Source organism: Panthera uncia, assembly GCF_023721935.1.
Source record: "Panthera uncia isolate 11264 chromosome E2 unlocalized genomic scaffold, Puncia_PCG_1.0 HiC_scaffold_19, whole genome shotgun sequence".
NCBI lineage: Eukaryota > Metazoa > Chordata > Mammalia > Carnivora > Felidae > Panthera > Panthera uncia.
This window is the reverse complement of record NW_026057588.1, coordinates 10,794,072-10,805,962: the sequence shown is the minus strand read 5'-3', so window position 1 is coordinate 10,805,962 and position 11,891 is coordinate 10,794,072. Positions and strand designations below refer to the sequence as shown.

The 11,891-nt window shown below is 56.7% G+C and overlaps 1 protein-coding gene across 2 annotated transcripts in view; it reads left to right on the top strand.

Moving 5' to 3' along the window:
- The window catches only part of NECTIN2 (nectin cell adhesion molecule 2), a 29,633-nt gene extending 17,967 nt beyond the window's left edge, over positions 1-11,666 (top strand). The window contains exons 5-9 of one of the 2 annotated variants that reach the window (XM_049620855.1): positions 298-446; positions 7,749-7,902; positions 10,077-10,140; positions 10,288-10,374; positions 10,934-11,666. In XM_049620855.1, coding sequence (XP_049476812.1) covers positions 298-446; positions 7,749-7,902; positions 10,077-10,140; positions 10,288-10,374; positions 10,934-11,206 — 727 coding nt within the window. In that variant the 3' untranslated portion in view covers positions 11,207-11,666. Of the gene's footprint in view, positions 1-297; positions 447-4,891; positions 5,626-7,748; positions 7,903-10,076; positions 10,141-10,287; positions 10,375-10,933 lie in introns of those variants that run through there. The other variant, XM_049620856.1, reaches the window with a different exon arrangement.
- Positions 11,667-11,891: the final 225 nt, after the last annotated feature.

Genomic DNA, 11,891 nt, shown 5'->3' with positions numbered 1-11,891 from the left:
GTCTGAGGGAGGAGGGGCTGGGGGCCTAGACTCCTGGGTCTGAGGGAGGAGGGGCTGGGGCTGGATTCCTGGGTCTGAGGGAGGAGGAGGCTGGGGGATGGACTCCTGGGTCTGAGGGAGCAGCACCAGGGATCTGAACCCATGAGTCCTCCAGGAGATGGCTGGCAGTGTCGGGTCTTAAGTATTAAGTTTTATGTCCCTGGAGCTTGGGTGTTAAAGGCTGCGTCATCAGGGACCAGGCCTGTGCCCCGCTTTGGGCCCTGATGTTCCCCTCCGGTGACCCCTCACGCCTTCCAGGACCGCAGGCGTCTTCCCCGCTTCCGCAGTAGCCCAGGGCCCCCAGCTGATCATCCACTCGGTGGACAAACTCGTCAACACCACGTTCATCTGCACCGTCACCAACGCCGTGGGCACGGGCCGTGCTGAGCAGGTGGTCCTCGTCCGAGGTGAGCGGGTCTTGGAGGTGGCGGGCGAAGATCGGGTCAACCCCCCAAGTGCTCCTCCTTCCTGGGTTCCGGGGCCGCGTTGCGGGGAGGCTGTGCCGCCGGCCTGGGGAGGGATCCAGACCCGCCTCGCCGATGAGAAAGGAGGGCAGTGGGGCTTTTCTGTCTCGCACACCCCCCCCCCCCCAGTTGGATCTGGATCAGGACAATAGAGTAGGCACTGGCAGGAGAATCGGGAGGATGAGGCCTCTGCTAGGGGCTTGCTCGAGACTAGAGGCTCGGAAAGGGTCTTCAGGAAGAGACCCGGGGATATTGCCCTGGGCTCCAGTTGGAGAGACGCATGTCAGACAGCTAGGCAAACAGAAACACACTCAAACACTGATTTCTTACAGGGAGTGCCGGTCAAGTAACATTAGGAAATCAGTTTGTTTGTTTGTTTTAATTTTCATTCATTTATTATTTTTTTTTAATGTTTATTTTTGAGGAAGAGACAGACAGAGCGTGAGCGGGGGGAGGAGCAGAGAGAGGGAGACCCAGAATCCGAAGCAGGCTCCAGGCTCCGAGCTGTCAGCACAGAGCCTGACGCGGGGCTCAAACTCACGGACTGTGAGATCATGACCTGAGCCAAAGTTGGACGCCTAACCGTCTGAGCCACCCAGGAGCCCCTTATGAGAGAGAGAGAGAGAGAGAGAGAGAGAGAGAGAGGAAGCACGCTCCAGCTAGCGAGTGGGGGAGGGACAGAGAGAGAGGGAGACAGAGGATCTGAAGCAGGCTCTATGCTGACCGCAGGGAGCCCGATGCAGGGCTCGAACTCACAAATCGGGAGATCATGACCCGAGCTGAAACCAAGAGTCGGACGCTCCACCGCCTGAACCACCCAGGCGCCCCAGGAACTCAGCTTTCGTGTGTGTTGGAACATTTGTGTTTCTAGGGGGCGTATTTTGGGAATGGCAGCTGATGTGTCTGTGGGTCAAAAGTTCTCTGAGTCCCCCCCCCCCCCCCCCCCCCCCCCCCCCCCCATACTGAACTCAAACTCCGGACGGGCCCTAAGACAGGAGAGGAAAAGAACGAAGCCAGGCCGGGCCTGTGGCCCAGGCTGACGGAGGCGGGGTCGAGGTCACGGCTGTGGAGCCACCCACCTAGCGGGAGGCAGGAACTGTTACAAGGCGGCGTGCCCCGAGACCCAGACATGTGAACCCCAGGGCTGAGAACGGAGCCAGCAGCCCGCTGGGCCCAGATCTACAGAGACGGGCTCTGTGCTCCGTCCGAGATGGCATCGTAACCGAAACAGAAACTCACCCACCGCAACCCACACTCTCAGGCTCACCGTCACCCAGACACACCCCCCAAGAGAACAGGGCCGCACAACGAACAGAGCCACCGAGATGCCATGTGTACCTGGAGGAAAAAACAAAAAAAAACATTCTAGGAAACACCCTCCCAGCTCGACACTCTACACAACACGCCTGTGCAAACACACAACACCGGGCATAGTGGGGAGGAGGAGAGGCCCCCTCAGAAACAGGACTGCAGACAAAGGCACAGAGGCGTGAGGACAGGCACACCCACACCTAGAGACAGGCAGACAGGCGCCATGGCCAGAAACAAAAACAGATCCCCTTACCAAGACATAATCTTTTTTTTTTTTAATTTTTTTAACCTTTATTTATTTTTGAGACGGAGAGAGACAGAGCATGAACGAGGGAGGGTCAGAAAGAGGGAGACACAGAATCTGAAACAGGCTCCAGGCTCTGAGCTGTCAGCACAGAGCCCGACGCGGGGCTCGAACTCACGGTCTGTGAGATCATGACCTGAGCCGAAGTTGGCCACTTAACCGACTGAGCCACCCAGGCGCCCCATCTTTTTTTTTTTTTTTTTAACGTTTATTTATTTTTGAGACAGAGAGAGACAGAGCATGAACGGGGGAGGGCAGAGAGAGAGGGAGACACAGAATCGGAAGCAGGCTCCAGGCTCTGAGCTGTCAGCACAGAGCCCGACGCGGGGCTCGAACCCACAAACCATGAGATCATGACCTGAGCCGAAGTCGGCCACTTTAACCTACTGAGCCACCCAGGCGCCCTGAGACATAATCTTACAACACACACACACACACACACACACACACACACACACACCCCTAGAGAAACAAACGGAAACAGACCCCTCTCAGGAATTCCCTCGCCCTGGAGATACGACACGCGTGGTCCGGGTCACGGTCACGGCCAACGCACCCATAGAGACAGGCGGCCTGCCCTCAGCAAGGCTGACACTCACACGCACAAACGCACACCCCTGGAGGGAGACCCAGACGTGCCGGCAGTGGGGAGAGCCCTGCGGACGGCAACAGTTTCCACACGCGGAAACCATCCCTCACACAGAGCTAAGGGAGAAACTCAAAGACGGTCTCAGAGGTGCACGCCCTCAGACAGTCCCCAGAAACCCCGTTGCTTTCAACACATCGTCATCTGACAAATATTTGTCGAGGGCTCCTCTTTGCCAAGCCGCCTCCTTGATGTCGGGAACACGGTGGCGAGCAGAGAGGCCAGTCCCTGCCGTCGAAGGCACACCCCGGGGAGGGAGGGTCAGCTCCACCTGCTACCCAGCAAGATGCCCAACTGGAAATACATCCCCTGAACCCGTGCCCCAGGTACACACCCTCTTGGGCGTCCGCCCTCCGTCAGTAGGCACCCCCAAGGGGTAGAGCCCCGCAAAGCACAGGTGCAGTCCTGCCTGAGGGTCGTCCAAGGGATCCACAACCACGAAAACACGGACACCCCCTAAAACTCCTGAAACACACAGAAACGGGCGGGCCCACAGGCCGTGCCACAGGCTAGACCTCGCCTCAGGGCGACTGGAGAACTTTTGACCCGCCGACTTCACGAACACGCCCGCCGTCTCCAAAATACCACCTCCAGGAGCACAGATAAACATTCCAGCATGCGCTAAAGCAGGTTCCCAGACATTAACTGATAAGCATCCGCAGCAAGAAAACTGTTCCACGCCTCTAACCCGTGTGCAGGTACAGACACACATTCCAGAGAAACTGTTTCACAAAATACCGCTTGACCCTTCACACTGCGGACACACTTTTTCTGGTCTGCTTTTTATTATTATTACTGTTCCTTGCGAGTCACTAAAGTGAGGTGACAGCCCTCTGGGTCATGGCTCTATTTGAAAATGCCACTCTGAAAAGAGACACCCGGAGAAGCAGGTGCCCTCAGGAGCGTGGGTCCCAGCCTCTCCTGTGTGCAGGGTGTGGGGAGGAGGGGCTCAGGTGTAAGTGGATCCCCCTCCCCCTGGTTTCTCCCCATCAGGCCTGGCATGCAGGGGTGGGGCAAGGGGTGTGTAGAAAATGGTTCCTGGTTCCAGCTGCATCAATGTCTCTCCCTGATGTGGGGCCCAGGGTCCCCTCCCTCATCTCTCCCGCCCCCACCCTTAGCACTCCCTGGCTTCCTTCTCCACCTCCCTCAGACCCCTCCCCTCCCAGCTGCTGGGCCACTGATGGGGACAGGGGGCTTCATGGCTCCATTTTCCACACATGGCCAGACAGGAGGCAGGCCATGTCGCCCGGACCAGGTGCCCCCCAGCCACTTCCAAGGGGAGGGAACTATCAGGAGAACCCTCACCCTTCTCGTCCCCTTCTGTCCAGCCCAGAGAGCTCTGGAATCTGTGACAGTCTCGAACCCAAATCCAGCTCTGCCTCTTGATGGCTGGATCCACCCAAGGTTCTGTGACCCGAACATCAGAGCCTTTGTGAGGACCCCACGGCCTGTCCCAAGCGGGTCACAAACTCGGATACCTACAGGGTCCTCGCAAGTGACCGGCTGGCCAGATGCGGAACCCTGTTCCGATACGAGCAGCCAGCCTTCACTCAGCCACTGCCCATCACCAGGGGCAGATGAGAGATTGGTGTCGCCATCAGTTTGATTTTCTTTTTCCCTAAAAGAAATCGGGATTTGTGGTGAGATAGTCTGGTTTTGAAATGTTAGCGAGTTTAATTTTTTTTTTCAGTTTATTTATTTATTTTGAGAGGGTGGGGGCTGCTGAAGGGGCAGAGAGGCAGAGACAGAACCCCAAGCCCTGACGTGGGGCTCGAACCCACGAACTGTGAGATCACGACCTGGGCGAAATCAAGAGTCGGGAAACTCAACCGGCTGAGCCACCCAGGCGCCCCCAGCAAGTGTTAAGTTTTGAAAAACCCTGTGCAGGTATAAGGAACTACATCTGGCCACCCGTTGGCCACCCCCCGCCCCCACTCTGTCCAAGGTGCCCACCGCTTAGCGCGGTCTCCCTTCCCTCCGCCTCCCCCACCTTCTGCCCACACCCCGAATCACATCCCGGATTTTCCCATCACTGTCCCTGTCGTGTCCTGTGCCCCGTCCCCCAGATGTGTCCTCTTGACCTCTTGTCTCCCTTTCTGTCTCTCGCCCCTCCTTCTCTCTCCTCAGACACACCCCGGGCCTCGCCCCGAGACGTGGGTCCAGTGGTGTGGGGGGCCGTGGGGGGGACACTGCTGGTGCTGCTGCTTCTGGCTGGGGGGTCCTTGGCCTTCATCTTGCTGAGGGTGAGGAGGAGGAGGAAGAGCCCTGGAGGAGGAGGAGGAGGAGGAGGAGGAGGCGACAATGGAGGAGGATCCTACGATCCAAAAACTCAGGTGTTTGGGAACGGGGGCCCTGTCTTCTGGACACCAGCCGCCCCTGGTCCCCTGAAGCCAGATGGCAAGGATGAGGAGGACGAGGAGGAAGAGGAGGAGAAGGCAGAGGAAGGTCTCATGTTGCCTCCACCCAAGTCTCTCGAGGACGACATGGAGTCCCAGCTGGACGGCTCCCTCATTTCCCGGCGGGCAATTTACGTGTGACCCTGAGACAGACAGAGACAGAGACAGAGACAGCCGCCCCAGCCAAGGGTTCCAGACTGGTTGGACTCGTTTTTCTGGACGACACTGGAGCTCAAGTGCTCCCTCCCACTTCCCTGGGATTGGGAGGGGACAGGAATCACACACTGGACTTCTGTCGCCAGGGCTGCCCGGGGGGGAAGGAGAGGCCCCTGCGGAGCTCAGTAGTGGGGACCCAGAGAGGAACCCCCACCCCCACCCCACCCCCAGAGACTTGTTTTTGGCTCTGACCCGCCCCACCCTGCCCCGCGACACTCAGGAGTTAATAAACGCCTTGGAGGAAAACAGCGGGGGTGTCTTGTAATACATCAGACCCCCTCCCTGGGGGGTGGGACAGGGACTGCTAGGTCCCGGGGGCGGGATGGGGGAGGGGCTGTGTTCTGACTCTTTGGATCCATCAATGACGCACCGGATGCCTGAGACCCCTGAGGCCAGTATAACCGGGGGAGCCGGTTGCTGGGTTCTGGGCTTAGAGGCTGGGAAGGTTGGACTGGGGGGGTGGGGGTGGGGGGCGGTCCCAGGACTTGCAGGTGCCTTTCGGGTGGATTAGCCAGACTGGTGAGAACCCTGAGCTCCCCAGAACAGGACTGGGAACCTGGACTCCTTGGCTGGGGGGGCGGGGGGGGGGGGGGGGGGGGGCGCGAAGCTCAAACCTGACCTTCTTGAGGTTGTTGATGATCTTGGGAGGGAGAGCACTGCCCGCTGTGTTCTCTGGGCCCTGAGGATCCTGGGCAGGTGCTGGGGGACTAAGGAACCAGGAAAACCCCACCTTGACACCGATGACACCCGGGCCTTTTTCAGCCTCCTTCCTCTTTCCTTGCCCTGGGCCCAAGGGGCTTTTCGGTGATTCAGGGGAGGGTCTGCAGGTCTGTATCCCTCTTTCCCCTCCCCCCACCCCCAGCTAGAAAAGCCCCCAAACCCAGGCTGGGGAATGAGGGGGGTGGGGGGGACAGGGTCCTGCCCCAGTCACCTCTGCTCTCCCAGTGGCCCCTGGCCATCCCTCTGAGACACAGGTAGAGCTGTGTGGGCCCCCGCAGCTGTCGTGGGGCAGGGTGTAATAAGCCTGTGCCAGGAACAACCGGCACTGAGCAGCTAAGTGGGGCTCGGGGAGTTCATTTCCCACCAGTATTGACTTCCACTTATTCTGCCAGGGGCACAGAGGTGACTCAGACAGCCCCCTCCCCCTGGGCGTGCAGTCAAAAAAAACACAAAAAAACCCAGGAATCCCAGCACTCTTAGGATGGCTATGTGTGGCTTGAGCGAGCGGTGATTACAATTGTCCCCCCGAGCCCCAAGCCCTGAAGCCCTCCGGAGGATGCCAGGCTGGGGTGCGGGAAGTAGTGGAAACCGGGGACCCAGCCATTATTCCTCCGGGCAACTTGATCTCCGCATCTGTGCAATGGGGTTCACAGAGGGTGGGGCTCTTGCGTGTGCGTGGTTTCCTCTGGTTGTTTACGGTCCTGTCACCCACTCTGGTCCCCGCCCCCTCCTCCCCAACATGGGAGGCTAGCGCCAGCAGGCAGGGGCGGGAGTTTTGCCGACCTGGCACACGGGCCCCTCCTCCTACATCTGGCAAACGCCAGCTGTGTGCCAGAGCCTGCCCCTTGGAGCTCACAGTGCAGTGTGGAAATTGGCAAGCAAACAGGTGACATCAGGGGGTGAGAAGTGCTACAATCGAGAAGCCCAGGGGGCCACAGCTCCTCTCAATTCCCTTTCCTGTTAGGTTGGCGGAGCTACATCCTCTGCCCCCGATGACTCGATGACTCGATGACTCCGTTCCCTGTAATGAGTGAAGGGTTCCCATCCCGATTCCAGAATCCCCTAGGTTCCGCGCCTCTTAGCGCTGCCCCATCACCTCCCTTCCCTCATCTCCCCTGTCTCCCCCTCTTTTCTGGCCGCACGGTCTCCTTGCTGTTTCTCAAAAGGAACACGAGGCTTCCTCCTCAGGGCTTTTGCACTGGCTGTTTCCTCTGCCTGCAATGCTCTCATTTCCTCACGGTTCACCCCCTGCGGCTCCTTCAGGTCTTTGCTCAAATGTCACCTCCTATTAAGTCTCTCTCTGGCGACCCCTGCCCCCCCCCCCCCGTCACTTCCTTGTCACCTTCCCCTATGTTTTCACCCCGTATCACTCACTGCCGCTTGGCAGATGAGCTATTGTATTTGTTTCTGTGCTGTTGGTCTCTCTGCCCAGCTAGGACGTGTGTCCCGCGGGAGCAGGGACTCCTGTATGTTTTGTTCACCACTGCGACCCAACAAATGCTGAGTAAGGACTAGGCAAAGGAACGAACGCCCTCTGCCTTTGGGAGAAGAGGTGGGCAGGTGGGCGATGACTTAGGGAAGAGGGTGCCTGGGAGTAAGGAGCTGTGGCTTCCTCTCCTGGGGATCCCCTTACACTGTCCCTCTTCTTGCAGAGACCCCCAACACAGCAGGCGCAGGGGCCACGGGTGGCATCATTGGGGGCATCATCGCTGCCATCATTGCCACCGCTGTGGCCGCCACAGGCATCCTCATCTGCCGGCAGCAGCGGAAAGAGCAGAGGCTGCAGGGGGCAGAGGAGGATGATGAGTGAGTGACGGGCCCTGAGAAGTGGGTGGAGGAGGGGGTCCCAGAATTGGGGAGCCCAAGGGGGGGGGGGAAACATCTGTGATGGCCGTGGGAAACAGAGCGACCCAAAATAACTGTGACTTAAATGGGAGGGAGGCCTTATTTCTGTCTCCCACAAAGCACGGGTATGACAGCTATGCTCCGTGAAGCCATCAGAGCCCAGGCTCCTGCTACCTTATTACTCAGCCTTCCCTTCCCTCCCGTTCCATGATAGCTCCCCGCTCTATCACCGTCTACATACTGGACAACCAGATACGGCCATCCTGGTCTCAAAACAGGCATTCCTGCCAGGGGGCAAGATAAACAGAAGGCAGTGAGCTGCCTTATAAGGGAACCCGTCACTCCCCCTCACTTCCCATTGGCCAGAATCTAGTCACATGGTGCACCGGCCGCAAGGGACGCTGGGAAATGTAGTCTTTATTCTGGGTGATCATATGTCCAGCTAAAATCTCTCTTACTCTCTTTTCTATGTTTATTTCTTTATTTTGAAAGAGAGAGAGCAGGAGAGGGGCAGAGAGAGAGGGAGACAGAGAATCCCAAGCAGGCTCTGCACCATCAGTGCAGAGCCCAATGTAGGGCCTGAACTCACAACCCGTGAGATCATGATCTGAGCTGAAATTAAGAGTCCGATGCTGTTCAATATTCTTTGTCCAAATTTTAGATTCTCGGAATAAATACCTTTTACAGATGCAAAAAGCAAATAAACAAACAAAAGAGTCCGATGCTTAACCAACTGAGCCACCCAGGCACCCCCAACTAAAATCTCTTAATATGAGAAAGAAGGAGCCTGGATATGGGGGCCAGGAGGGAACCAGCTACACGTCTCTGTGTAGAACATTTGTTATGTGCCAGGCTTGGCGAGATGCATTTTTACATGTGTGACCTTGATGAAGCCTCACATCCATTCGTTGACTCAACAAGCGTTCAGAAAGTATCCACTAGGGCCAGGCCCTGGAGGTTAGTGACGCACTGATGAGACAAACATTTTTAAAGTGTTCACACACATAAATACATAATGGAAACATAAATTCTCACAGGGAGCCAATGGTACCCACTTTATCAGAAAGGAAACAGGTTCAGAGGGGGCTGAGATCACTTGCTGAAATTCGCCAAGCAAGGAAGCATTTGGGGGGCAAAATGGTTCTGAAGTAACACTACCCAGTGTGTGTGTGTGTGTGTGTGTGTGTGTGTGTGGGCGCGCGCACGGCAGGGGTGGAACACTTGTTGACAATGTAGATTCCCGAGCTTATACGAAACCTACTACATCAGAACTTTTACAGGAAGGGCTCGGAATCTGTATTTATAACAAGTTCCCTGAGTTATTCTGATGCACAAGAAATTTTCTGAACCACTGCCTTAATCATCTAGTCAGTTCAAACCAACAACTTGCCATCGATCTCCTCTGTCCAACCCAGGGCTGAGACCCTGTGGTGCCTGAGATGGCCCTGCCCTCCTGGGGCTCACAGTCTGGAGGAAACAGACCCATCCCTAGAGAGTGGCAGTCCAGCATGGCCGGCGATGGGCTAGAAAAGCTGAGAGAGCTGTGAGAGGCCAGAGGGGGCCCCTGACCCAGCGTGGAGGGTCAGGGAGGGCTTCCTGGGGGAGGCAACATCCGAGCTGGGGATTGAAGGCACAGTAGGCACTCATTATGCATGCAGGATGCTCTGGTCTGCGGGTATGTATGATGAGGGAATTGTATCCTAGGTTGGAGGCCAGGAAAGCATTTCGTTTATTCATTCATTCTATTAACAAATACTTCCTGACTTCCTCATGGCGAGTTCTGAGAACACTGTTGAAGACCCAGATTTCATTTTTTCCTTCACACTGCTTCACAGTGGGATATGGTTATTGGATGATATCAGAAATAATATTTCAAACACAAACTCAGTAAATGCTCTGAGAGGGAAGAAAAGCTAGATGTAACCATATGTCCAGAATTCCTGACCCTCCTGGAGAATCAGGCAGGCTTCCTGGAAGAAGAGAAATTGATGGGGGTGATTAGGCATTAGCTGGGCAAGGGGGCACATGGGCGGTGGAAAGGGAGATCAGTTAGAGGGGAGAGCAGGTGCGGTGACCTGGGATAGGAGGGCTCTTCCTGTCTGAGCCTCCACCTTGACCTACCTCCTACTCCACAGTCTGGAGGGGCCTCCCTCGTACAAGCCACCAACACCCAAGGCGAAGCTCGAGGAGCCAGAGATGGTGAGCACTTCCCCCGGTACCCGGCTGCACCCACACCCATACCCACCTTTCCCCACTGAGGCGGGGGCTAGGAGGGGGAGCTGGTTGGGAGAGGCCAGCCATGGGGGGCGGGGGTTGTCCTGACCCGCCCCTCTTCCTTCCCTGCAGCCCTCCCAGCTCTTCACTCTTGGGGCCTCGGAGCACAGCCCGCTCAAGACTCCCTACTTTGATGCTGGCGTCTCATGTGCTGAGCAGGTAGGAGCTCAGGGCAGGTCAGGGGTGGGTTTAGGGCCAGGGTCAGCTCCTGACATTAAAGGTCACAATTCAAGGTCAGGGCCATGTCTCTGGTCAGAGCTTAGAGAATCAAGATGTGTTTAGGATTCAGTGGGGGAGATCTTGGTTGAAAAAGCGCAAGAACATGAGGTTAGAGCTCAAGGTCACTCAGTCAGTGAAAGCGGTCTGCTGGATGTCAGGGGTCCTATCAAAGTTGAGACAAACCGAGGTTCAAGGAGCTGTTTCGGCCTTAAGGTTAAGTAGTTGAGGATAAGATTGAAGATTGAAGTCAAAGGTTCGTGGAGAAAGACTTGTGGTCAGGGATCAAAAGACAAAGGAGAGGCCCAGGAGCGATGGGGTCTGGGCTTTGAGTTCTGGATAAGCCATATGACTGCCCCAGAGCAATTTCAGCCCTGGCCGCAAGGGGTAAGGTTAGGTCTGGTTGGCATAAGGAGATGGTCGAGATTTGGGGGTCAAGGGGCGGATTGGGATTCTGTGTGCTCAGGAGATGACTTTGGGCTTTTTCCCTCCCTGCCCCCAGGATATGCCTCGATATCATGAGCTGCCCACCTTGGAAGAGAGGTCAGGGCCCCTGCTCCTGGGGGCTACAGGCCTGGGGTCACCCATCCTGGTGCCTCCAGGGCCACCTGCTGTGGAGAGGGTTTCCCTGGACTTGGAGGAGGAGGAGGAGGAGGAGGAGGAGGAAGACTATTTGGACAAGATCAACCCCATCTATGACGCCCTGTCCTACTCTAGCCCCGCTGATTCCTACCGGAGCAAAGGCTTTGTCATGTCCCGAGCCATGTATGTGTGAGCTGCCGTGGCCCTGGCCTCTTGCCTCTCACTTTTTGATCCCTCAACTTTCTGCCAGGCCAGGCCACTGTCAGTTAACACACAAAAATGCATCTCATCTGTGACTTCTACTTCGGTGGCTCCACAATGACCTCTAATCCATGATCTCTGACCCAGAGAAACCAGTCATGACAACAGAAACCTGGCAACCTTATCTCAGGTGGGGGTGGGGAAGCACATTCCTGCACAGCCTCTGACCCGAGGACTCCTAAGACTGTGACTTTAGATCATACCTCTCACGTCCCGTCATCTCCAGACTCCCTCAAAACCCCAAAGAAGAACCCCAGACCTCTGATGTGTCCTCAGGAAGTAAACTCCCAATAGCTCTCCTGGGGTAGTTGGTGGGGGCACCCTGCTGCTCAGACCTGAGCCCTCCAGGCAGCAGAGCCCCACTCTCCCCCTCCCCACCCTGTCTGTTCCCCAAAGGCAAGAGGGAGGGGATTCCCCAGCCCAAAGCGGAACTTCCTCATCTCCCTCCTGCAGGCAGGAGTCTCAGGGGTCCAGACCCTTCCCTGAGCCCCCACTACCCCAATTCCTGTCTAGAGGGAATTAAGCCCCAGCCCGGGGTTAGGATGAGGTAAGCCTCATGCAGTGTGCCTTGCCAGTCCCAGCCTTAGGAGAAGAATTTGCTGTTACGCTGAAGACTA